This window comes from Columba livia, chromosome 4 (assembly GCF_036013475.1).
Source record: "Columba livia isolate bColLiv1 breed racing homer chromosome 4, bColLiv1.pat.W.v2, whole genome shotgun sequence".
In the NCBI taxonomy this organism is placed as follows: Eukaryota; Metazoa; Chordata; class Aves; order Columbiformes; family Columbidae; genus Columba; species Columba livia.
The window spans coordinates 68,980,007-69,002,410 of record NC_088605.1 but is presented as its reverse complement, the minus strand read 5'-3'; the positions used below and the strand labels follow the sequence as shown (position 1 = coordinate 69,002,410).

At 41.1% G+C, this 22,404-nt stretch overlaps 1 protein-coding gene and 1 long non-coding RNA gene across 3 annotated transcripts in view; one reads left to right on the top strand and one right to left on the bottom strand.

Annotated features, from left to right (window-relative positions):
- The window catches only part of LOC102089717 (N-deacetylase and N-sulfotransferase 4), a 154,833-nt gene that overhangs the window by 6,883 nt on the left and 125,546 nt on the right, over positions 1 to 22,404 (bottom strand). For both annotated transcript variants that reach the window (XM_005515200.4, XM_065062182.1), the window contains 6 exons: positions 13,190 to 13,372; positions 11,335 to 11,431; positions 9,539 to 9,662; positions 8,436 to 8,610; positions 6,452 to 6,622; positions 4,178 to 4,287 (listed from right to left, as the gene is read on the bottom strand). In XM_005515200.4, coding sequence (XP_005515257.1) covers positions 4,178 to 4,287; positions 6,452 to 6,622; positions 8,436 to 8,610; positions 9,539 to 9,662; positions 11,335 to 11,431; positions 13,190 to 13,372 — 860 coding nt within the window. The remainder of the gene's footprint in view (positions 1 to 4,177; positions 4,288 to 6,451; positions 6,623 to 8,435; positions 8,611 to 9,538; positions 9,663 to 11,334; positions 11,432 to 13,189; positions 13,373 to 22,404) is intronic.
- Positions 15,678 to 22,404, top strand: part of LOC135579400 (uncharacterized) — a 33,982-nt gene continuing 27,255 nt past the window's right edge. The window contains exons 1-2 of the long non-coding RNA XR_010472447.1: positions 15,678 to 15,845; positions 16,661 to 16,693. This is a non-coding gene — a long non-coding RNA (uncharacterized LOC135579400). The remainder of the gene's footprint in view (positions 15,846 to 16,660; positions 16,694 to 22,404) is intronic.

Here is a 22,404-nt window from a genome sequence, read left to right as displayed (position 1 = left end):
CTGCTGATTGGTTGCTGATAATTTAACTTGCACCTGAGAAGCTGGTTGTTCCGTATCATTAGGTCTAAATATAATTTTCATTCCAAAGGCTGCATTATAGCACAAACACTGTCTTAGCAGTCTTATCTGAAATATGCAATTTGATTTTGATGTCTAAAATTCAAAGATATAGGAATTATAGATTAAGGCATTAAAACGTATTCACTAAGGAATGAACAACATGCAGCATTTTGAATTTATTGCTATGGGATTGCAGCATGCATAAAACATTGAAAAGGTTCGCGTTTCTGCTATTCAGCAGATGTTTGAAAAGGATGAAGTATAATTGGCTGGAACACAGAGTTAATTAGTTACAGACTACCTTTTGCCCCGGGTTTATCCTTATGACACAGGTGCACCCGCAATTTGCTGTTCACATAAGTGAACTAATTTCTGGTGAAGGGTGAACCTTTTTCACCTCTTTTTCTTGCCCAGCCTCTTCTTTCAGGCCTGACCCTTGTTTCCTAAATTATCTCAGTAGCTATATCAATTAAAAATAAATAAATCATTGATTAAATGGATATATTGATCATAGATTCATTTCTACTTTGGCCTTTCCCATCTGCTCATTGTACAGTGAAGTACTTTAGCTGTCTTGCAGTAATTTCCCAAGAGAAGAAGCAATATAGTGTGCTGGGTAAAAGGAAAACTGCAGAACTATCTCTCAAACAATGTTTCCACTCAGAAGGAGCATATTGAAAATTATTAAGAGAATGTGCAAATTTGCATAGGGGAAAAGAGGGTAAGACAGCTCAGGCTGAATTCAACCCACTGCATTTAGGTATTAGAAAACTTTCAGGACTCCTGAAAACGTAATTGGGCACAATGGAAGTATTTATTTAAAAATAGTAATAGCCTTAAGGCTGAAGTTACAAGTGAGCTTTTTAAAGCAGTCAGCAGAAACCTTTCCTCCAGACGCAGTTATGTTTCTGCCCTTTGGCCAATGCAGGGAACACCCTTGCCCTTCCTTTCTCAACAGGGGCAGACTTGGTGATACGGCCATGGCTGCACAGCATGGACAGGAACCAGCTGTAAGGAGAGGAGGGCACTTCCTGGGGGTTGCAGTGTCAGCCTGTGGGAGATGCGGGGCTGAACCTGGACGCCCACCGCATCTATCGAGAAGTGGGTACCCAATGCTAGGGGTGGGGTGGGTGCCAGTGAGGACCTGGGCTTCAGGCCAGACTAGTCTTGTTTTCAAGCTTTACTTCTTTATGCAAAAAGCTCAGAGTTTTGCTGCTCCTTTGGCTCTGGTGCTTAGCAATTTCCAGCAAGCTGATTTTCCCTTGGCTGAGGACTGATCGGTGATCTTCATAGGAAGGGCTGAACAGTGCCGCTCTGGGAAGATCTTCCTTGAAAGGCTGGACATGGAGCTGCCCCTTTGGGTAGCGCATGGTGTGAGGAGCTGGGCCAGAGGAGGTGTCATTTTGGCTGCTCTTTGCCAAACCCAGGCCCTGTCCTGCCTCCCTCCTTTGCTGCCTGTCGAGAAAAACACAGAAAGGAGGAGACCACCAGCCCATGCTATCCTGGACCATGAGTCATCTGAGGATGCTGGGCATGGAATACATCTTCCTAGCAGTCAGCAGAGCTTTGATAGGGACCTCCCATGATTAAAAGGAAAGGTCTTTTGTAACTTTAGTTCCAGGTGTCCTAGTTTTCTGTTCATTAACTTCAGATACTTAAAAAAATTAAGGCCTCGGTCACTCCCTGTGGAAATGAATGGGTGGGTGAAAGGTGGGAAACATCCTTTCAATGCCCAAGTGGGAACTTCATTAAGACCACTGATGAGTTTCCCTCTCCTAGCAGTTTATCTGGTGATCTCAATGCATTTCTGTTGATGGTATTATGTGTAAAAGCCTTGCAACCTTCATTGTGCCTGAGCCCTGCTTCTGTTTCCTCTCTGCTCTCTTTCCATGGGTGGGAAGGGGCCGGTGCTCTGATTAGTGCCTTCCTTCCACCTGGGTTGACTTTACTCTCCTATAAGACATTCATGTAATTACTCAGGGTGATGAACTTGTTGCTCAATACTGTTTGCAGGACTGGGTCCTTAGGCTGCTTTGTGACAACTTTGAAAATAAGTGGTATACAGTTATTAGGCAGCAATGACTAGGAGTGATCCTATGCAATTTTTTTTTTTGCTTTGACAGTCCTAACACAAAGCCACTACATAGTTTAATGCATTTTTCTTTTCCATCCTAAATCTGTACAGAAATGTGTGCTTCCACAGTACATTTGCATTCTTCATGGCTCTAAACAGTGATTGCATAATTTTATAGATCTGTTTACAATCCATTTTTTCCTGCCCGAACAAATATGAGAGGCCAAATTTTTTCCTGCTGTGTGGCTCCACTGACTTTAATTTAGTTACAGAGAGGAAGATATATGTATGTGGGTGTGTATTTTTAAAAACCTAGCAGAAGGCAGTGCAGATGTGCAGCAGCAGTTGTTCAAATGACAGTAGTTCAGCTGTGTATTCGAACTCCTCCTTTATTTCATCCACTTCGGAAACTAATGACTTAAAGAATTACATTCAGAAATCCAAAATTTTTCCTCTCTAAAAAGGTTTTGGCAAGGCAGCATGCTTAAGACTCAAAGCACAACAAGCACTCATCTCTCACTTTGTACCTGTTATATATATGTATAGCCATATCCCTCCCAGGGAAGGAAACGTTAAAGAGTAATTGTGAGCTGAGACGAGACAGCATGGAGTAGGTGGGAAGTCCATGGTCTCATTTTCCCCATGAACAGCGTGCAGGGAAGGTGGGGTACAAGCTTTTCTACAACCCAGCCCCTGCGCAGTCATGGGCAGGGCACAGTGGCCAGGGCTTGTGCTCTATGCCTGCGCACTGGTTTGGTAGAACCTCCAGCACAGCACCAGGCTGCTCAACCCATGGATGTCCCCAGCCTCTCCCAGTACAGAGCTTCTGCCTCTAATAAGATGATGCTCCTCACATGTGGAAAAGCTTCTTACAATTTTCTGCTTGACTAAGAGGGGAGAGAGAAACTCAGCCCTTTCCTGCCCCCGCAGAGATTCTGCCTTCCTGTGGGGAAGGAAAAATGTCAGAGAGAGAGTGCCACACAGGCCATTAATCCTCTTTCAGGGAAAGCCTTATCCTCTGGGTGGTGATGGGAAATGTGATCCAGACTTATTGCAGCTGCTTTTGCTAGATCCGAACCAAAGAATGTAGGAAGTCAAAGGACTTTCAGTAAGTTCAGGGGACCTTGATTTGGGCTCCTGCAGAGCACCTACAGTTTTGGCAGCAACATGCCAGCGCATAAACAGTCAGTCTGCTCAAGGGTTTGTGCTTCACAGGCAACTATGAGCTTCCCCCACACTACAGGTGTTATACTTGAGCCCTTCACTTCCAGGTTGGGGATCTAGTTATTTTACTAAATTGTAAGTGTACAGCTGAAATTTTTCTATGCCATGTGCCTGGCTACTACCAGCTAAAATGCCAGCAAAAATGGCTCAATTGTTTATGAAAACGGGATTAGGGGACAATATATTTGGTCCACATTAAAAGCAAACAAGCAAAGAAGCCACACAGACAGGTGAATCCTATCACACTGAATGCTTCTAACCCAATCTCTGTCCTTAGCCTCCTACATGAATGTGATAAAAATGTTTAAGACAGAATTTTTGCACCTGACACTAGGTTGTCTTCACCTTCTGGAGACTGTCACAATGTTCAACAGTCTGATTTGGAAAGGTGTGCTGAGCTCTTGCACACTCAGCTCACATGAACTGAACCTACATTTTAAAGTTGTACAGCTATGAAAGCAAAACTAGGTCCCCTGAGAAAATGTGTCTTGGGCACCTCCAATTGAACACTCAAACTAGGGCAGATGTTTTTTACATGCATGTGGGCCTTTGTTCTATATCTACTACAAAATACTGAGCAGTCATTTGTTCCGTACATTGTGTAAAATAAATTTACATGTGGAAATGTATGCAACCGTGCAATTAAATTCTGTAACCTCTTATATGTATACAAGTTAAGAAAAAACTGGATGGGTGTTAAACATAACTTAAAAAAACCCCAGCAAACAAATTTTTCAAAATCATCATTGTTGGAATGTGTTTTTTGGAAGGGGTGTACACTGCAATTCTATAGGGCAGCTAATAAAGGAACAGACTCACGTTAGAGCTTCAGAATAATTGTAATGAGGAGAGACTCCAAGAAACTTCTGCACTTCATCCATCACAGTAGCTGGGTCACTTCTTAGCTGCTGTCCGTCAATAATAAGCAACTGTAGAGGTAAATACGCTAGCCATTTAAAAACAGGAATAAGGTTATGAAAGAACAACACTATTTCCTTTTTGTGACCTTGTTTGTGACAATATAGATTAAAATTAACTTGTGACTTTGTACAGAGTTAATATAAATCATATGGATGAATTGGTTTTTAGATTTAGTTTTGTACTTTATTATGTTGAATTTGTATACATGGGCACCTTGTAACTCTCTATCTGCACATTGTTCAAATGCAAGAGACAGATCTCACAAGTTTCTCTTTTCCTGGTCTCAGAGAATTCTGAGAAAAAGAGATAAGGAAGGAATGTAAAATTTTTGCGAAGGTTTACAATGTGTCAATAGAAAATATTTCAGGCATGGAATAAGAATAACAAAAAGCTCGTGTATATCTTAGAATTAAATGTTCAGAAATTATACAATTGCATGTTCAAAAGTGATATTGTGGCAATTTATTTGAGACTTACAACCAGCGTATCAACCTTATACACTTACAAAGTTGTTAGCAAAGGATTTTTTGTTTTGTTTTTAATTAAAGATTGATGTGATGTAAAGGTACATTGACTTCCACAGGCAAATGTTAAGACAATGTATCAAAAGTCTACCAGAGTACAAAACAGTATTGCCAATAACTATTCTGGTTGGATGTGTTTTATATTTATGGTGAAGGCTTATTATGAATTATTAAGTTTCTGAGTGCACAGGCTGAGTTGAATGCACATTACTGAGTGCCCATTAGTAAGCACTGTGAGTGCATTCTCTGTGTGCACCTTATTAAGAATGAGTGCATTTTGTTGTGTATCTTGTAAAATTAATCACTATAACTACGAAACATGAGTGGTTACCGGTTTTACAAGAAATATGTCAATGTGCCCCTGCATGTTTAATAAGAAGGCTACATTTGCTCCTTGCTATGGCAGGAGGAGAATAATCTTCATGAGAGGAGGCAGCAGCACAGGGTGAGGGCAGATAAGGAGCACAGGTAAGAGAGTACAGAATATTCAGCACCCTTTGCATGCTTCAAATTTGCCAGAACAGCCCCTTTTACTTCAGAGGAGTAAGTTGGGGTGTGATGGCTGATGAGGAGAACATGCCTTGTTTGGTCCTAGGGCAGTGCTGCCTGGGGACTGCTCTTGTTGCAAGATCAACTGCTTTGGGCAGGACTCCCTTCCCATTTATGAAAGAGAAGAAAGACCAGAGATGAAAGACTGAGGCTTTCTCCTTTCTACTGGAAATGGGATTGACCTGCTTCTCCTCTTTGTAGCACAGCTGTGACTGTATAAAAAGAAAACTGAGGATTGCAAAAAGACAAAGCTTATGTTTCTTTTGTTGTTGTTGTTGTTGTTTGTCTTCCCTGGCCCCTGACTAAATAGACAAAATGCAGTTCTACATCCTTTAGGCAAAATCATGTCCCATGTAAAACAATCTCTGGAGATGCTTGTTCATTATGCTTGCACATTAAATACTCTTCAACAACTTTTTCTTACAATAGGCAAACATGTGAACTGAGCTATGGAGCATATCCAGAGGTAAAGAGTGCTCATGCATATGTTTCATAGTACTAAAATGTTTGCTTTAGGTTTATATCCAGAAACCTTTTTTTAAAGTAATGGGAATATTTTCTAGGTCTATGTGTTGATGTAAAATTTTCACAGGAAAGAGGAAAGATTATAAAAGGCAACTCAAGAAAACATCTGAAGGAAGACTGGGCAAAATGAAGAATTTCTGCTCTAACACTGAGAGAGGCTAATTCCATATCAGGATCAAACAAATGTGAAATCTTCTATGAAAAGGAGTGAGTGGGAAGCAGAATAAAATTTCTTTTTAGAAAAAGCCTTGGCCTTTTCTAAATGGATTTGTTAAACCTTCCTACAGTGTCTTACGCTGCAGCTGCTTGTTTCTTGGGGCCCTGAAGCCTTGACAACCTCGGCTGATTCTGCAAGGAAACCCCAAAGCCCTCCATCAAGCCCATGTAGGCAGAGTTTGTAGCATTTTTCTGTTGCACCATTTCCATCAGAAGACAATAAAATCAACACACTTCTCCCAAATATCCCAAATCTTGCCAAATCTGCATTTTCCATCACCCCTAATGCTAAGGCCATACTGATTTTGAGACTTTTTGAGAATCGATAAGCTTGGTGATAAAACAGTTTGGAAACTACCTGTGAAGCAGGGTAGTGAGTTAACCATCTTTCGATGTGGACGGCATACCATCCTGGTGTCAGGCATCTCTTCTGGAGAGTCCTTATCTCTGAGGGTGCCCAATGGTCTGATGTAATGACTTCATAAAAATTGAATTTCAGGGCTGCGGGGTCCTCATGGGACCGCTGATGCTAGTGGAAGATATGTAGACACATGTCACAAGAACGCTGAAGATTACGCCATAATCAAAGAGAAAAAAAAGGAACAAGCAAATTGCTCTGGTACTTCTAAATCCCATGAAGAGCAAAAATGTGCGTCCTAAATGCCTCCTTCTGAATATGCCCTGTAATTCCCTTCTTGAGGTGCTTAGTCCAGACCCTCCAACCTGCTGAGAGCTGACGGGCAGTGGCTCATCCTGCTCCACACCTCTGCGTGCTTCACACTGGAGCCATGGGCTGGAGATGCGTGGGCACATTACCTGTATCAGGCTAGACAATCACATCTAGTTTTAATACATATTGTCCTCTCTGCCGTGAAGTGGTAATTTCCTTCCTGCACCATGCCAGCTGTTCTCCTGGCACACGTCAACTGGCAGTGCCAGCCCAGCTGCAGCCCAAAGCAGCCCCTCAGCTCCCCATGGGTGACACTTCTGCTAGATAAGAGTGAGGGAGGCCTGGAAGCAGGATGGAGCCACCATTCAGACAAGGGTCCTCCTGGGGACAGACAACTGAGGAGCCAAATGCTGTCAGAGTAGACACAATTTTTTTACTGCACTTACACTGGCATTTGTAAAAGTGCAAATGAGGTACTAACAAGGGTGCAGATGGCATCCCTAGGCCATGCTTTATTCCTTGCAGAACCCGTAGTAACCGTATCAGACGTGTATTACAACAATATTTATTTGTGTCTCTTTTAACATGGTTCTTAGTATGTTTTTTACCTACATGACTACACCATATTTTGCATGCATGCTTAAATGTCTCTTTAAAAACCCACTGCAGACTTTGTTATGGGAAGGTGTGGGCTCAGCAAAAGGCAAGAAAGAGCATCCTAGAGTTTCCTAGGAAAACCAACAGGCTTTCTTTCATTTCCAGTGAGGGAAAAAGAAAATACTCTCCAGGTACAGCTCTTTTTAACTCCTTGGAAATGAGATGGAATACCTCTTCTATGAGGACAGGCTGAGAGAGTTGGGGTTGTTCAGCCTGGAAAAGAGAAGGCTCCGGGGAGACCTTATTGTGGCCTTTCAATACTTAGAAGGGGCCTATAAGAAAGATGGGGAGAGACATTTAACAGGGTCTGTTACAAAAGGACAAGGGATGATGGTTTTAGATGAAAAGGGGAGAGGTTCAGGCTAGGCATGAGGAAAAGAATTTTTACAATGAGGGTGGTAAAATACGCCAACGTTTCCCAGATAGGTGGTAGATGCTCCATCCCTGGAAACATTCAAGGCCAGGTTGGGTGGGGTTCTGAGCAACCTGATCTAGTTGAACATGTCCCGGCTCCTTGCAGGGGGGTTGGATAAATGACCTTTGAAGATCCCTTCCAACCCAAACTATTCTGTGACTCTATGAAACTTTAAAAGACACTGCATACATTGCACAACATGGCATACTGCCCAATTTACAAGCTGGAGGACAGGATGAGGTACCAGATTCTCAGCATCAAGAGCTCTGATTTTTCTAGCCAAGGCATGTTCATTTACCCCTGTGTATCTCTCCGGGCGAGGAACACAGCTTTTCCTCTATGCAGTGTCAGCTGTAATTGAGATTAAACTGTTTGTTTACAGCTGGTGGCAGCTCTGCACTGAGAAGTTTCATCATTTATGACACTGGTGTCATAGGTGCCAACTGCAGAAGTTGGCATTCAGCATCCTTCCACTTTTACACAGTGCAAATGCTTTGCAATAAATCCCGTTCTTGCTCAAGAACACAAATTCCCACTGATGTTGGCTATCATCCCCTGCCACTGATTTGACTATCTGTTTCTTGAAGGCATGGTCTGTACCTGATACCAGGAATATGCCCGATCGGATGGGTCGATGAGGATGGTGATGATCTTGGCCTTGGGGATGAGAGAAGCAGCTCGTTTAGGGGCTTCCTCAGAATGGAAATAGTTGGCACTTTTCTCAAAGAGGAAGTCAGTGGTGACGTTGGAAGGAGTGGGGAAGAAATCCATGTACCTGAGATGTGTAGAAACTAGTTAGAATTAGCAGTATCCCAAAAAGTCATGACCCTGTTCTTCCCATTTTACAGTAGGTGAAAAGATGAATTTTCAAACATAATTCTCAAGAAGCAAAATTGAATTTCTCAGCTCACTTGAGAACTGGAGTAGGGAGAACATATCTTGGCTCTTACATGGTACTGGTGATAGCTAAAACCTTCATGAAGACAGTTAATTAGGTTTCCCTTTGACAAATGGGATTTTTGCTAATAAATTCAGTGTCAAAGGGATATCTTTCACCAGTTTGGAGTGACTCTAGTTTTTGCTGCAGAAAAAATGGGAAAAGCTTCAAAATGTCACCCATTTAATTTTAACATTGTGGAAACATTTCATTTTGGAAGTGACAGATCTTTTCTTTTAGGTGTTTTCAGAATGGACTTTTCTATTTAAAATTGTTTGGAAGTAAAAATAAGTAAAATAGAAAGTTCAACTCAAAAATGTTCTTCTCAAATTAAAAACAGTAAAAAACAATATTTAAAATTGTGATAGGAGTACCAGGTGAAATTCTTTACAGTGGGTTATTTTTCTCATGAAGAAACAATTCTTACTTCATGAAAAGACACTTTTGAAGAAGAAGTATATAATTCAGTACAGTTACAGTCATGAAAAGACAGGGGTGCTATTCAACATGAAGACAGACATCATAACTGAGCTGGTTATTGTATTCATTGGTGAAATTCAGAAGAAATTTGCTACTGTAATATCTAAACAAAATTAAGGACTTGATTAAATGTCCCATCATTACAAATTAGTTTCTCTGTCTGATAATGCCAAGCATAACAAATTCATCCAGTAATTATGTAGATGTCATACATGCTTCTGTAATTGTTTCATTGTGATTTACCATGTATTAATAATGAACACTTCTGTTTTGTTATTCTTCTTACCAGTCAATTCCCTTGTGATAGTTGTTTCCATTGAAGAACTGAACTTCTTCAAAAGTTTTTGGACTAGGGAGATTACTGATAATGGAAGGATGCATCAGAAGAAATAAATAAAGTGCTGTTGTTCCTACAACAACAAAAAGTGATGCCATTAGGAAACAGAAAAAAACTTTAAACTTTATTCATTTAAGAAAGTATTTTAAATCAATACATGATGAGATACACAGGAAAATTAGAAAGATTACCATTTATAAGAAAATTGCCTATTCATGAAAGCATACGTAAGCACAAGGGACTTTCAGAGGGAGCAGGGAATATGTGCAGAATTCTGTGCTCATTACGCTTTTCCTATTTCCAGACTCTAAATTCTGCCCTCTGACACAAGCATGAGATGGCTGTTGATGGCATTGCTTGCTTGATGGTCTATTTAACCAGTGATGGAATTTGGCCCGAACACATTTGTTTTTCAAGTATTTATGTTGCACAAAACTTCTCAAAAGCACTAAAAAAGCACTAATCATGGGATTATGTTTTTATTTTTTCCACCTTTTTTTTTTTCCCTCTCAGAACCACACTTTTGTCCTCTGTGTATTTTTCATGGGGGTCTGCTATTGAGGAATAAGAACTCTCTCAAGTGATGCTGTTCTATTTCAATGCCAACAAATCTGTTTGTAGTAAGTATGCTTTAAAATCCCAGTAACAATACTTTTGTTGCTTGACAAAAACAACTGGTAATGATACATGATGGTAAATGAAATTTTGGAGAATGTGTCTTTGAAATTGCTTTTCAATGATTTTATGCTACACAAACTTGCATTGAACTCTGAAACAAGACCTGCCATCTCTTTGTCACTGTCACACAATTTCTATATAATCTTGGATTAGTCATTTGTTTCTCTGCCTCAGATCCACTTTCTCTAATATATCCACAACAGTAATAGCTATCTTGGGAACGAGAATATGTGGCTTAATTTAAATAATGCCCTGAGACCCTCAGAGACCTGCAAGTTGGTAAATAAGGTTATTGTCAATTAGGCTCTCAAAAGATGTTGAAATAATTTGTCAAAGAACTTAATAACGAACTTAACATAGGACACTCTGACAGCTTGGGTTTTTTTGTGGTGAATGTTTACATGACTTTCTGGTGCATCTTATTACTGATGGACTAAATTCTATAGTGAAATTAGAAGTATACAGCTGTCACGCACCAGTATGAAGACCTGACGGCTGCACTGTCCTTTTCATCTCCTGCAAACAGGTGAGCTGAGGGGAATTTCATCCTATTCTCAAAGTGAAGCCTGGAACGGCAGCAGAAATGCTGGGCTCTCACTGCAAGGGTGGCTGAGCATTATGGTCCTGAGCTGACTCTTCCTCCCCAAAAGAAACCAGCCAAAGCTATCCCTAAAACAATATATCCTCATATATTAGAAAGCATCTGTTATTAAGTTTTTAATAAGAAAATTGTAACTGAATGTAATAAATACATTGTACTTGAACCTTCCCTGTTCAAACAAATGCTGCATCAGGAAAGAGTAATAATATCCATTAGAACAGAGATTGCTGTGAAATTTTTGTGCTTTTCTGTTGGAAGACTTGTGATAGCTGTGTCTGGTAGAGGAAAGAGAATGCAATTTTACTATACATACAGTTGTCCCTTTCTGTTGGCAGTGAAGGAGTTACTGCCCTAATCCCTTAGGGATGGGGAATGCACCGTCCCTATAGCAGGGAGTTGGCTACAGGACACACACAGAGATACAAACTGGGGGGCTAGCTTTGGTTACAAATTTATTGCTTCTTACCTGTCTTCTGGGGTCCTATCACGAGAAATTTTGGTAGGTGGTCACAAGTTTTGTCTCTGGACCAAATATCCCTGTGTCGTTTATCATCACATGGATTCTGAAGAAGGAAAAGGGCAGTTGTATTACCCTGGGGATACCCTAAATGCACAGGAGTCTCTGCAGGATCTAAATGCTATTCACTAACACCAGAGCCTTACACTAAGCTGTAAAATCCCACATTTCCTCATAAGAGTTTGCTTGTGACAGATGCTGAGCATTCCGGTGTGGACTCGTGGAAGCCCTTTGGTTGAGCACTCAGGTACACAGAGACCAAACTCCTGGGTATTCTTCAGGACCAATCCTTACGGGGGTCCCAGTGAAGTCAGGAACACTACACAGTCATGTAAATCCTGGAGAGATCGGTGTCAAAATCTACAGCCTGTGAGGCTACTGCATTTCCTTTCCTCTCTTAGGCTCACTTCATAAATTCAGAGTCCATAGGATGTAGGTATGCACATATGTGGTCCCTTTGACTAAAATTCAATGTGTTTATAATGGTTTTACATGACTGAGGTTTAAGTTCAGTCATTAGAAAAAAAAAAGAAAAAGAAGAAAAAAAGATTCAAATATCGATTTAATCAAGGTTTCATTTGAAGTTAAAATTGAAACCTCTGTTTGAATAGCTTCAAGGTATTACTTTCTTAGGTGACAAAATGGTTTCAGATGCATAGGACTTAGTGCCAATTTTAATTTACATAAGAACCCAAAAAGAAGGACAAAATAGAAATGTGGGATATTATTAATCTCCTTATCTTTTTACTAGCTATGAATGCAGAATAAAAATGTGTGAACAGAAAACTCCACAGAAAAGGTTAGGAATGGCTGTTCTTTAAAGAAGTTATCATATAGATTCTGCTTTTGCATAGTATTGGCTGGTAATAGAAGATACAGTTTGCTAGTGAATAAAGTTAACAAAATATAATGGAGGGAATCATTAACTGATGTGAATCACTGCAGCTTTGCTAAACTCAGTGGAAATATTCTAGATTTGTACTTCTTTTGCATCTGGGCCAAAAATAATAGGGAAATTTTCTGCTCCTTTTTAGCAGCCTAGCCCTAAAATAACTGCACAGATCTCCATGGTGTCTGGATTTATGCCTGCATAGCTAAAAGCACAGTGTGGCATGTCATATTCTGAGTAAGAGAAGTGCCAGATATGTGTAACAATGATGAGGAAATTACAGTGGTGAGATTATAAACAGCACTATTGTGCATTTGAAACAGAGATAGAAAATAGTCAATCTGTGCAGAAAACCTTTTCCATTCTTAACATAACTGCCTGTTCTTCTACCTGTGTTTGCTGCTCTGACCCCTCCCACCCTCACTTTTCCTTGCTATTTCACTGAAGGAAGCTCGGATGCTGTGAAATCCTCCTTGTAGCTGCAGTGATTCAATATTAGTGATTCACCCTTAATGGGCACAACGAAGCTTCATTTTTTGCCTTTAGATAGCTCTCGCTACCTGCCTTCTACATCCATCTCCCCAATAGTGCAACAGGTTTAGTTAATGCAACACTGTTGGTTAACATGATGCATCAACAATACTACAGACAGGAGGGGCAGGGAGGAAAGCTTTCTCTCACATAAATGGCAATTAGGTGCTTTTACCATGCCTGATCGTGGGTGAGTGGAAGAAAGAGCATTTCTAGTCAAAATGAGTGGTCTCTCAGTGAAATTTAGATAATCTAAAAAGGCATGCAGGAAGAAATAACACCTGAATGTGAAGTGCATTTTAATGAATTTATTTATTTATCAGGGAAATATCTTTATTTCAGCAAGTGGATTGTAACTGGAGGAGGAAGAGCTTGTGACATTACCTGCCAAAGAGGGTCCGTCTGCTCCGGGAAGAGCTCAAAGTACTTATGAGCCAGCTGAACTGGGGGCAGCGTCTGCAGGTTCAGGTTAGTCGAGCTCTTAACAAAGCTGGCCAGGTTTGCAAAGGTGTACAACCCCAGGCGGTCATTCCCATAATTAGACAAATGGGTCATGAAAATGCTGATCTAAGAGAGAAGAGAAACCTTTCAGTCATGGGACATCAGGAGATGGTGGCATCTGGCTGGAAGGCCAGGCACAGGGGCTCCTGAAGATTTGCCAAATCATCTTTTCCCTACTCAAACACAAAAGAAGAACATTAAAATGTTAATCTAGTCACACTTACTAGGCTCTCTATGAGAGTCTGCACGTATGCGGCTGAGGAAAACATGCAGGCCGACTCAATGTGAGTGATAAAGCATGATTCAACTTTATTGCCCGAGATAGCGTGTATTTATACCAAATACCATAATTATGCATACTTGTCTCTATCTAATAGGCTAAGCACTAAAAGGTTACATTTACTTACTCCACCTACTTGGGTTTAGCTAGCTATGCGCATCCTGCATTCTTCTGACTCTTATCTCTTCAAGGATATCCTGACCCTGCCTTAGTTAGTACTTTTCCATTCCCCCCTTTCCCACGGCCTAATAGAAAAGCTAACTAAGGCCTACTTATGTCAACTAAAATGGGCTCTGCTCGTACAGTTGCTTGGTGGACTCATGTCCACGCTCCTTGAGCCAATCCCTGACAAGAGTCAAATCTCCAAACTTGTCTTGTATGTGCCATTTCTTTTAAATCCTCCTTCTTATTTGAAGTGTTATATTCACTTGTGGGCTTCCCACAGGCCAGCATTTAAGACATTCGTTCAGAGGTCTTTTTATTCTTATTTTCTGATTTTAACTTTAAAATCTGACTAATATGCTATTTCCTCTGAATGCAGGGTTGCCTTTTTTATCTAAAATGATATGCCTGTTAGTAGGTAAACAAGTTCTGAAACATAAAATTTTTAAGCCTTTGTGAATTATGATATCTCAGCTAAATATCACTGTCATTGATTTCTCCTTAAAGCAAATATAACTTCTGTCTTTTTATCAGCCTTACTATGGTTATCCTTTACATGGCCACTGATTTGTAGATCTCATAATTTCTTTCAGAAGGATAAAGAGAATTTGTAAGAATAATGTGAAGAATACATTTCCCTGTATTTTCTTTATATGAGGTGATCAAACTCGGTTTCATGGCTGCAAAGGCCTGGTTTATCTGTAGATTGTCATTATTTAGTTTTATGAAGATACTATCAAACTGAGTGTTGTTACTTGACTATTTTACTCAGCACATTGGCCTCAGATAGGATGTGCAATGACACTGGAATTTAATTGCACTGTTATAATGAAATAACATCCTTGTAGTAACTAAATTGTGCATATTTGTCTTCTTTTCCACCACCAGCTTTGAAGCTGACAATCAACAATATGCACAGGTTGCAAAAAGTACAAATTAACTAATGTGACCACCACAATTAAACAGAACAGCATGTTAAGCAGTGCACTTCTTAATAATGATATCACGTGTCATGGAGGCCTTGATGTGTAGCAAAAAATTAAAGATATAATGTTGGCTGCAGCGAACTCCAGAATATGCTTGTGGGAAGTTTTGCAGTTTGCTGTCCTGCTTTGATGCAGGAAATGTCTGAACAGCATAAAAGAGCATAGGCTTTGTGAAGTCAGTGATTGCTCTTGGTTAGAATAGTGTGTCCACAGTCCAGAGGAGTTTCGCTTTCCCAAAGTCTTGTGCGTCTACCACAGCTGTGGTTTTCACAGAGGAGATGAAGAATCCACACAAAGACAGTATCTTCAGTGACCTTACATGTGAAGTCCTCCTTCATATGAGGTTTAAAATATCTCCATATAGGAATGATGTATGGATGGCCTTTATGGAAGTGTCCCCTCATGTCACACTGAACAACTGAGCCCGAGAGCAAAATGTGGCCCGAGCCAGGCCCTTGGTGATGAGAGGAAACCACACTGAACAGCAGGCATTAACACATGGAAGATAGGATTCTCACTGTGCTGACAGTGTTTTATGTCCTTCTCTTTACACAGTGAGATCATGTGCACTCTGTGAGACCACAGGTCCATCTGCCTTCAGGTTGGACTGGTCTCAATAAAGGGACACAGGCTCAGCACTCCATCTTCTAGCCTTCCTGTGCCATATTTTGTTTAGGCAGCTGGTTTGTGAAGCCTTGAGAGAGGTTGGCACCTGAAGACCAACATGAGCAATAGCTAGTCTGCTAAGCCACTTAGGTTACCCGTGTTACCTAGCCGAGATGCAGGTCTGCAGGCAGGGATGGGCATATAGGCGATGCATATTTTGGGATCCAAAGCACCTGACTGTAAAGAGATTAGTCATCAGTGATGAGGACACCTGATTCACAGATAAGTTGCTTGCTTTACAGATAGATACCTATGGCCAGGTGAGTCTCTTTTTGGATGATTAAGAATGGGAACTGACAGCACAGCTGGGGACTGATGGTACTGTGTGTGAGCTTATAAAGTGATGTACAGGCAGTAGGGAGGGGGCTGCAGGAGGCACCAGCACAGACACCTTCTCCCTTTGAGAGATACAGTAGCAGATCCAGTGCTCCAGGGGTGTGCTCAGGTCAGTGAACTTCCCCCCCACCCCTTGCCCTGCCCCATGTCTTGAGGGATCTGGGTGTAGTTTAGGTGATGCCTTGCACATCCCAGGTGCAGGGGGCAATGTTTAGCCTGTTTTGAGGCCTGAAACATAAATTAGACATGCTATGGATTTCAGGATGGATGCTGTCCTTGCTGGGGGGAGACTATGGCTGGGAAACAAGGGAGGTGGGGTAGTGGCACCCTAGTCCCTGAGTTAGAGCCCTGGAAACCTGTGTCTCAGTTGGGTGGCAATTAAGCCCCCAGATCAGCTGAACTGGTGGGAAGACCTGAGTCTCAAAGCTCAGGACCTTCACACCTAAAACAGTTGAAAAATGCCCAGTTATCTCTCAGGAAGGTTATTACCACCAATCCACCTGGCTCTGTCCTGCTGACTGTGAAGAGCTTTCCAAAACAAACTGCTATGACCACCTAAAGATTAAGCTTACCCTTCAGTATGTTGCTTCTTTGTGGTCCCAGGCTTGAGCTCTAGCAGAAGAAAGAGCTGCTGGTAGAAATACTATGCCTGTAGTGCACTACCTTTCAGAATAAAGCTGCAAGCTTTCCACTTTCACCATCTTGCTCTGCCAATGTGGTGCTTCTTTAAGCATCAGCTCATAATGTTTAAAAACACGTCCATTAGTTTGTTAAATTATTTACAAGGCTTTTAGTACTTCTATAAGTTGAAGATGGATGTAGCTAAGGAGAAAATGTCCCTTATGGCCCATCTGCCGTGTGTTTGTGCTTGCCCCTCTTCATTGCACAAAAGGTAATTTATTACTCACTTTTATTTGGTTCTAGGTCTCTGTTGAGCAAAGATTGGCAACTATACACGTAAGTTTTGTTTTTGTTTTTTTTTTCCTGTCAGCCATACTTTTTGGATTTCAGTACCTACTTATTTTATGGCTGAAAGTGCTTGACATAAGTGGTGTGAATATTCAAATTGCCCTGAACTTTGTGCATGTCCATATGTAGTACCACAGAAAATTATAAACAAGGTAATCAATCTTTTTTGGGTTTCCAGTCTACTCACTTTCTCCCTCACCCACCAAAAAAATCCCAATGTAAACATACCCTTTCTAATTTAGAGTTCAGGTCCTAAAAATGTGATAAGTGCTTTCTCCAACCTATTTTAAAATAATGAAAAGGGAAACACTTATAGGAAATGTTGATAGAGAATATAATCTTGTCTCTGAGGTGTGGGTTTATTTTATAAGTGCTAAAGGGTCTGCCAATGACATTTAATATTATTGTAACAAATAAAGTATGTAAGTACATCTACTTTTTATTTTGGGGGTTTTTAAACTTGAATATGGACAAGATTTTTTTTAATGTTAAAATGTGCATATAGGAGATGGATATTATCTTATTTTAAGAGTTTCATTACACTGCTGCCCAGTTCCAAAGCTCCAATTGATCATTCTTTATGCAGTCAAAAGATCTTAGGTATCTCTCCTGACTTTTTTTTTTTCACTCTATTGATCTTATCTGACATGAAAAAAACCCAACAATATGATGCATTGAACATGGGGTAAAACCATATGTAATTCTTTGCTGTCTATCTCCGAATCAGTCGAGAGAAAAGGCGATGGATATTAACTGTTCATGTTTATGGCATGGATGGACACAAAAGTGTCTTTTAGTGCTGTTGCATCAATACACAGAAAATGGAATAGTCTAGAAATGTGCTGAGCTAGCATAATGCTACTGGGAGCATCAAGGTTGGTGCTGTGATAGCACTGTTGCACCACTTTGCTGTGTTTTTTTGGTGGACACAGAAAGGCTTCAGAATCAGCCTCAAGGGCAGGAGTGAAAACCAAGGACTGTCCCCTCCTGCAGTGCTTCAACTAAAATTGGTGAATAAAAGAGCCTACTTTTTGTCATAGAAAGCATGGAAACAAGGCAATCAACAGAACACAGACTGACAGTAACCAGCAGGCAGCACTTCATTAAGGTAGGGATTACACTTTTAGGGAGGGAGGCAGGATGCTGCTCTGTGAAATGGTGCAGTACAAAGGCAATAAATTGTTTCAGATTCCTGAGGCTGGTTAAAGGGCTCTGTTTGCAGTGCGTTACTCTTAAGGTTAAACTAGCATGAGCTGTGTGGGTTAAACAAATGTGCAGGGAGGCACTGAGCGAAATACTTGCTGTCACTGTACGATCTATAGCCAACACAATATGTGAAATGAGGTCAGTTGAGTATAACCATGGTGCTGGTCATGTTCCCACAGAGGTGGCAGCACACAGGCACTTTGCAGGACAGCAGTGTTCAAACAATGCTGTAGTTTGTACTGAGGCAGTATCTTATTAACTTTGGCAATTCACTTCTTCTGTTCCCATCACTGATGACTCATATTTTGAGAGGTGTGAAGGGAAAAGGATGCTGAAGGTGTAGCTAGGAAAACTTCCTTTATGCTTTCTTCTCTCTTTCTGCTATCTACTCAGTGTTCCAGATCTCAGTTGCTGCTGCTTCCTCATACCACTTAAAATCACAGAATGCTTTCCTGTGGACTGTGAACTGGCTGAAGGGAAGAAGCCAGAGAGTCGTGGTCAATGGGACAGAGTGTAGTTGGAGGCCTGTATCTAGTGGAGTGCCTCAGGGGTCAGTACTGGGGCTGGTATTATTCAATATATTCAGTCTTTCTCAAAATCACTTTGCCTTTTCTGTAGCCAGGGCCCTTTTGTTACAGAAGCACTATTTTTTTTATCATTCTTTTAAATCCCTGTTTTATTGTAAGTAGATAAGGAACAGCTATGGCTTTTTAGTTATTGTGAGCAGATAAGGAACATCTATGGATTTTTAGCTATGGCTGTCAAAGATTTGCACAAAAGAGGGAGTTCTAAGATATGTATTTTGTTGGTGACAAAACTGTGATACAGAGGGATGGTGTGATTTGTGAAGAGTTAATCATTAGGCTGATGAATGATAACCTCTTATCCACCTTCACAACTTTTTGACAGGAAGATGAGAGCTGTCTCTATTTGGAAGAACTGCGATCAGCTTAAGCTTGAAGGGGCAGAGCTCTTTGTATAAAAAGGGGTCTTTTACATCTAAGAAAAAAGCTGTCTCAGCTGTTTGTTAAAGTCAATGGGATTTCCTTTCTTAAGCCTGTCCTCCATTGATGGAGAAATGAATTAACATGCATTGCCTACACTGACAGCAATGGGTAGGAGCTTTAAGGGCCAAAGTCATTGGCATGACCTGCCCTATGTATTTTTAATGTCAATGTGTTTATGTAAAATGTGCATATTTTAATCCTGCTTTTTGTTGCTCAGTGCTGCAACTGTTCAAGTCTGTGCAAGACCAGAATGGAGCTGGCTCGTGGTGTGTGGTGCAGCATTGGCCACAGCAGCTGCTGCTGGGCTGGTCTGCCCTTGCAGCGCTCCCAGGAGCATCTTATTTCTGTCTGTATTAAATGGGAAATAACTGGCAGGTGTGGCCGACAGACTGTGGAAATTCTGATTTTACTATTGTAATGGGCTTTTTTTCTGCTGTTTTCTGTTGCCGGCTCTGTATTAACATTTCAGAAATGTCCACAAGGGTCTGCAATTTTGCTCTTTTTAAAAGAGAGAGGTGAGAGGAGAACAGTAGGCCCAAATTTCTCAGGCTGCCTGTGTAGTAATGCAGGTAAATTGTGATTGGTAAATTGTTTTATTTCTGATTGATTTATTCTGATGGGTAAATTGTTTTATTTCCATTAGGCTGGGTGGGCAGAGGAGGGAGGGAAAAAAAGGTATTTCACACTTCTTCCACCTGATAGAATCCAACAGAAAGCTGCACCCTGCATCTGGCTATTTACCAGCTCCTCTGTTTCCAAGTCATAATACTTGGTTAGTGAATCATTAACAAACCCAAACTGGTCTGACCTGAGACATCTGAGCATGGAAAAGGCTCTGGGGAAGCCAGCAGTGACTCCTGGAGCAGCAGGGTCAGGGAACTGGCAACTCCTGTTGGGTTTCAAAGCAGGATGGGATGACCACCCATTTTTCTTGGAGCACAGGCCTGATTAATCAAAAAGGCAATACACCCCAAGCGGAGGGTAATTAAGGTGGGTGCAAGCTTCTGGGGGAGTAGTTTGGCTGCCTGTTTGGGAGGGGTGTGAAAGGGCTTCAGGCACAGCCTAATGCAGAGCGGGATTTTGCAGGAAAGCTGCTCATTGTGGCATTGACCCAACACAGGAGTTGGTGGCAGGGGCAGGTGATGCCTGCCATCCCACCCCAGAGCCAAATGGGCTGATGGGGCAGCTCTGAGGGGTGACATCTCCTGCTGCCTCCCCAGGGATGTCTGGCAGGGTCAGGCTTTCCCCAGGCAGCCCCTTGCCTGTACATGCCTGGGTGGTAATGTGAACTGCTTGCAGATATGTTGAAGAAACACAGTTAAGAAGCTGGGGTGGGGGTGGTAGTGTGGGTAGACATTGTTTTGAATCTCCACTGAAACTGCACTGAAATGAAGAGCCCATACTTTTCACACCTATGTTATGAGATTGTATAAAAACTAATGACAGAGCATTGCACCATTTTATTCTCTGGTTCTTATTTTCAGGAGTTTTTAAAATTTATTATATCCAATATTATAGAGGCATTTTCTCTGCATGTAATGTTTGTATATGCATGTTTGTGTTTATATACGTAAAATTAAATCTAGATTAGCTAGTAGGGAAAAACGAAGGACTTGTTTCAAAATTATTGGAATATAAACCATGTTAGGTCTGCTTGAAGTACCTAGAAACTGTATTCTGTAATTAGGGAGTTTGTGTACTTTCTGCAGATGAACAGCCCTATGTACCTGTTAATGCAGGATATAGAGGTTTATTTCCTCCTGTAAGTGCAAAACTCAGTATGGTCTTGACTAAAACCACTCATGACTGCATTAGAGCATCCACAATTAGCTAACACATATTTGGAAACCTTTTTAACAATTGCTTAGTTGAATTTAGTAATGTGCAGAAATAGTGAGAATTGCTGTCACAGAGCCCAGTAGAAACATTCTGTAAAGCTAATGAAGCCTTACCAATAAGTATATTCACAGCAATATTGTGTTATTGTGTGTGTGTAGAGTGCTGGTTGAAGGCTTCTGGTTTATAACACAGCATATAATGATTATTAGATTAGGAAGTTTTACCTTTTATGTCTCCATTAACACTGTACTTTTGCTAAGCACCATGTATGTAGCTAAGTGCTATATCCTAAAAACATCAGGGGGGTGTCTGTTTGCAGTAGTGTACCTAGAGATGGGAGTCCATGCATGTTTTTACAATTGTAGATATGACCTCAGGCATACTGATAACTGTGTCACCTCTGCTATCCTCACTCCACCACATCAACTTGTGTTCAGGCTCATCTCCAAACTTGTCAGCTGTGGCTTTGTTTTTGCTATGCCAGAATAATGTCAACATCTTGCAGGGAAGCTACTTCTCTAAAGCTCACCTCTAATTTTGTCCCACTTTCCTGCCAGCAGGTTTTGGGATGTAGTTTAGCTACCTGTCTCCAGGGGGCATTAGGGTACTTGTCTAACACCAGAAATCATATTTGACTATTTTGGGTGGATCTTCCCAGAGAAGTGCAAACCACTGTAGATTCTGCAGTGTGGGCCATAGCTTCAAAGAGGAGCTTACAAAAAGTGTTGAGCCCTAGTGGGATTTTCAGACTGGCTAGCAGTGACCAGGTAAGTATGAAAATCCCATTAGCCACTTAGCGATGTTTTCAGAGGCTTAAAATCCCTAGTATATATGGCCACCAGCGACACAACTATCCTGACTGTCAAAGGGTAAACTGACTTCTAAACCCAGGACACAACTGCTTTTAGAACGCTATCATTTGTGTTCATGTGTTGTTTACTACAGGATTTTGTTTATGCTATGCATGCAGCTTTGAGTGCTGGAGTATTTGATGTCTCACTTCAAAGCTGTGGAAGACTGAAGGTCAGCCCTATCTTCAGCTGCTGTGAATCCCTCCAGCCTGAGCAAAAGATACCTGCAGTTTTGTTGATCTATACAGGAGCTGGTATTAAATAGGTCTGCTTCCTCTGTTCCCCAGGAGCCTGTGCTCCATAACCATCAATGTCCTTGTTGTCTATCCTAGTTGATTAAAACAATTATAAAATCAGCACAAAGCTTCTGTTTTTTTCTTTGAGGATAACATATGCCCACATGCTAGAACAGAAATTCCTGGAGAAAGGGTTGTTAGCACTCCACCTTCCAGCTGAAGTGTAACACAACCAATCTCACTGATGGACCTGGCCAGTCTCAAGGATGACTATCTAGTCTTGGGAATCATATAGTGACTGATACCTTTATGGTGTATTCAAAAGTGTGCCTATCCACCAAGCTAGCTCTTGTAATGGAAAAGTAAATTACTTAACTTATCTATAAATGTGGTCCACCTTATCATAGAATAGTTTGGGTTAGAAGAGGCCTTCAAATGTCGGCTAGTCCAACCCCCCTGCAATGAGCTGGGACACCTTCAGCTATATCAGGTTGCCCAGAGCCCCATCCACCCTGGCTTTGAATGTTTCCAAGGATGACACTCCATAATTAGATGCAACA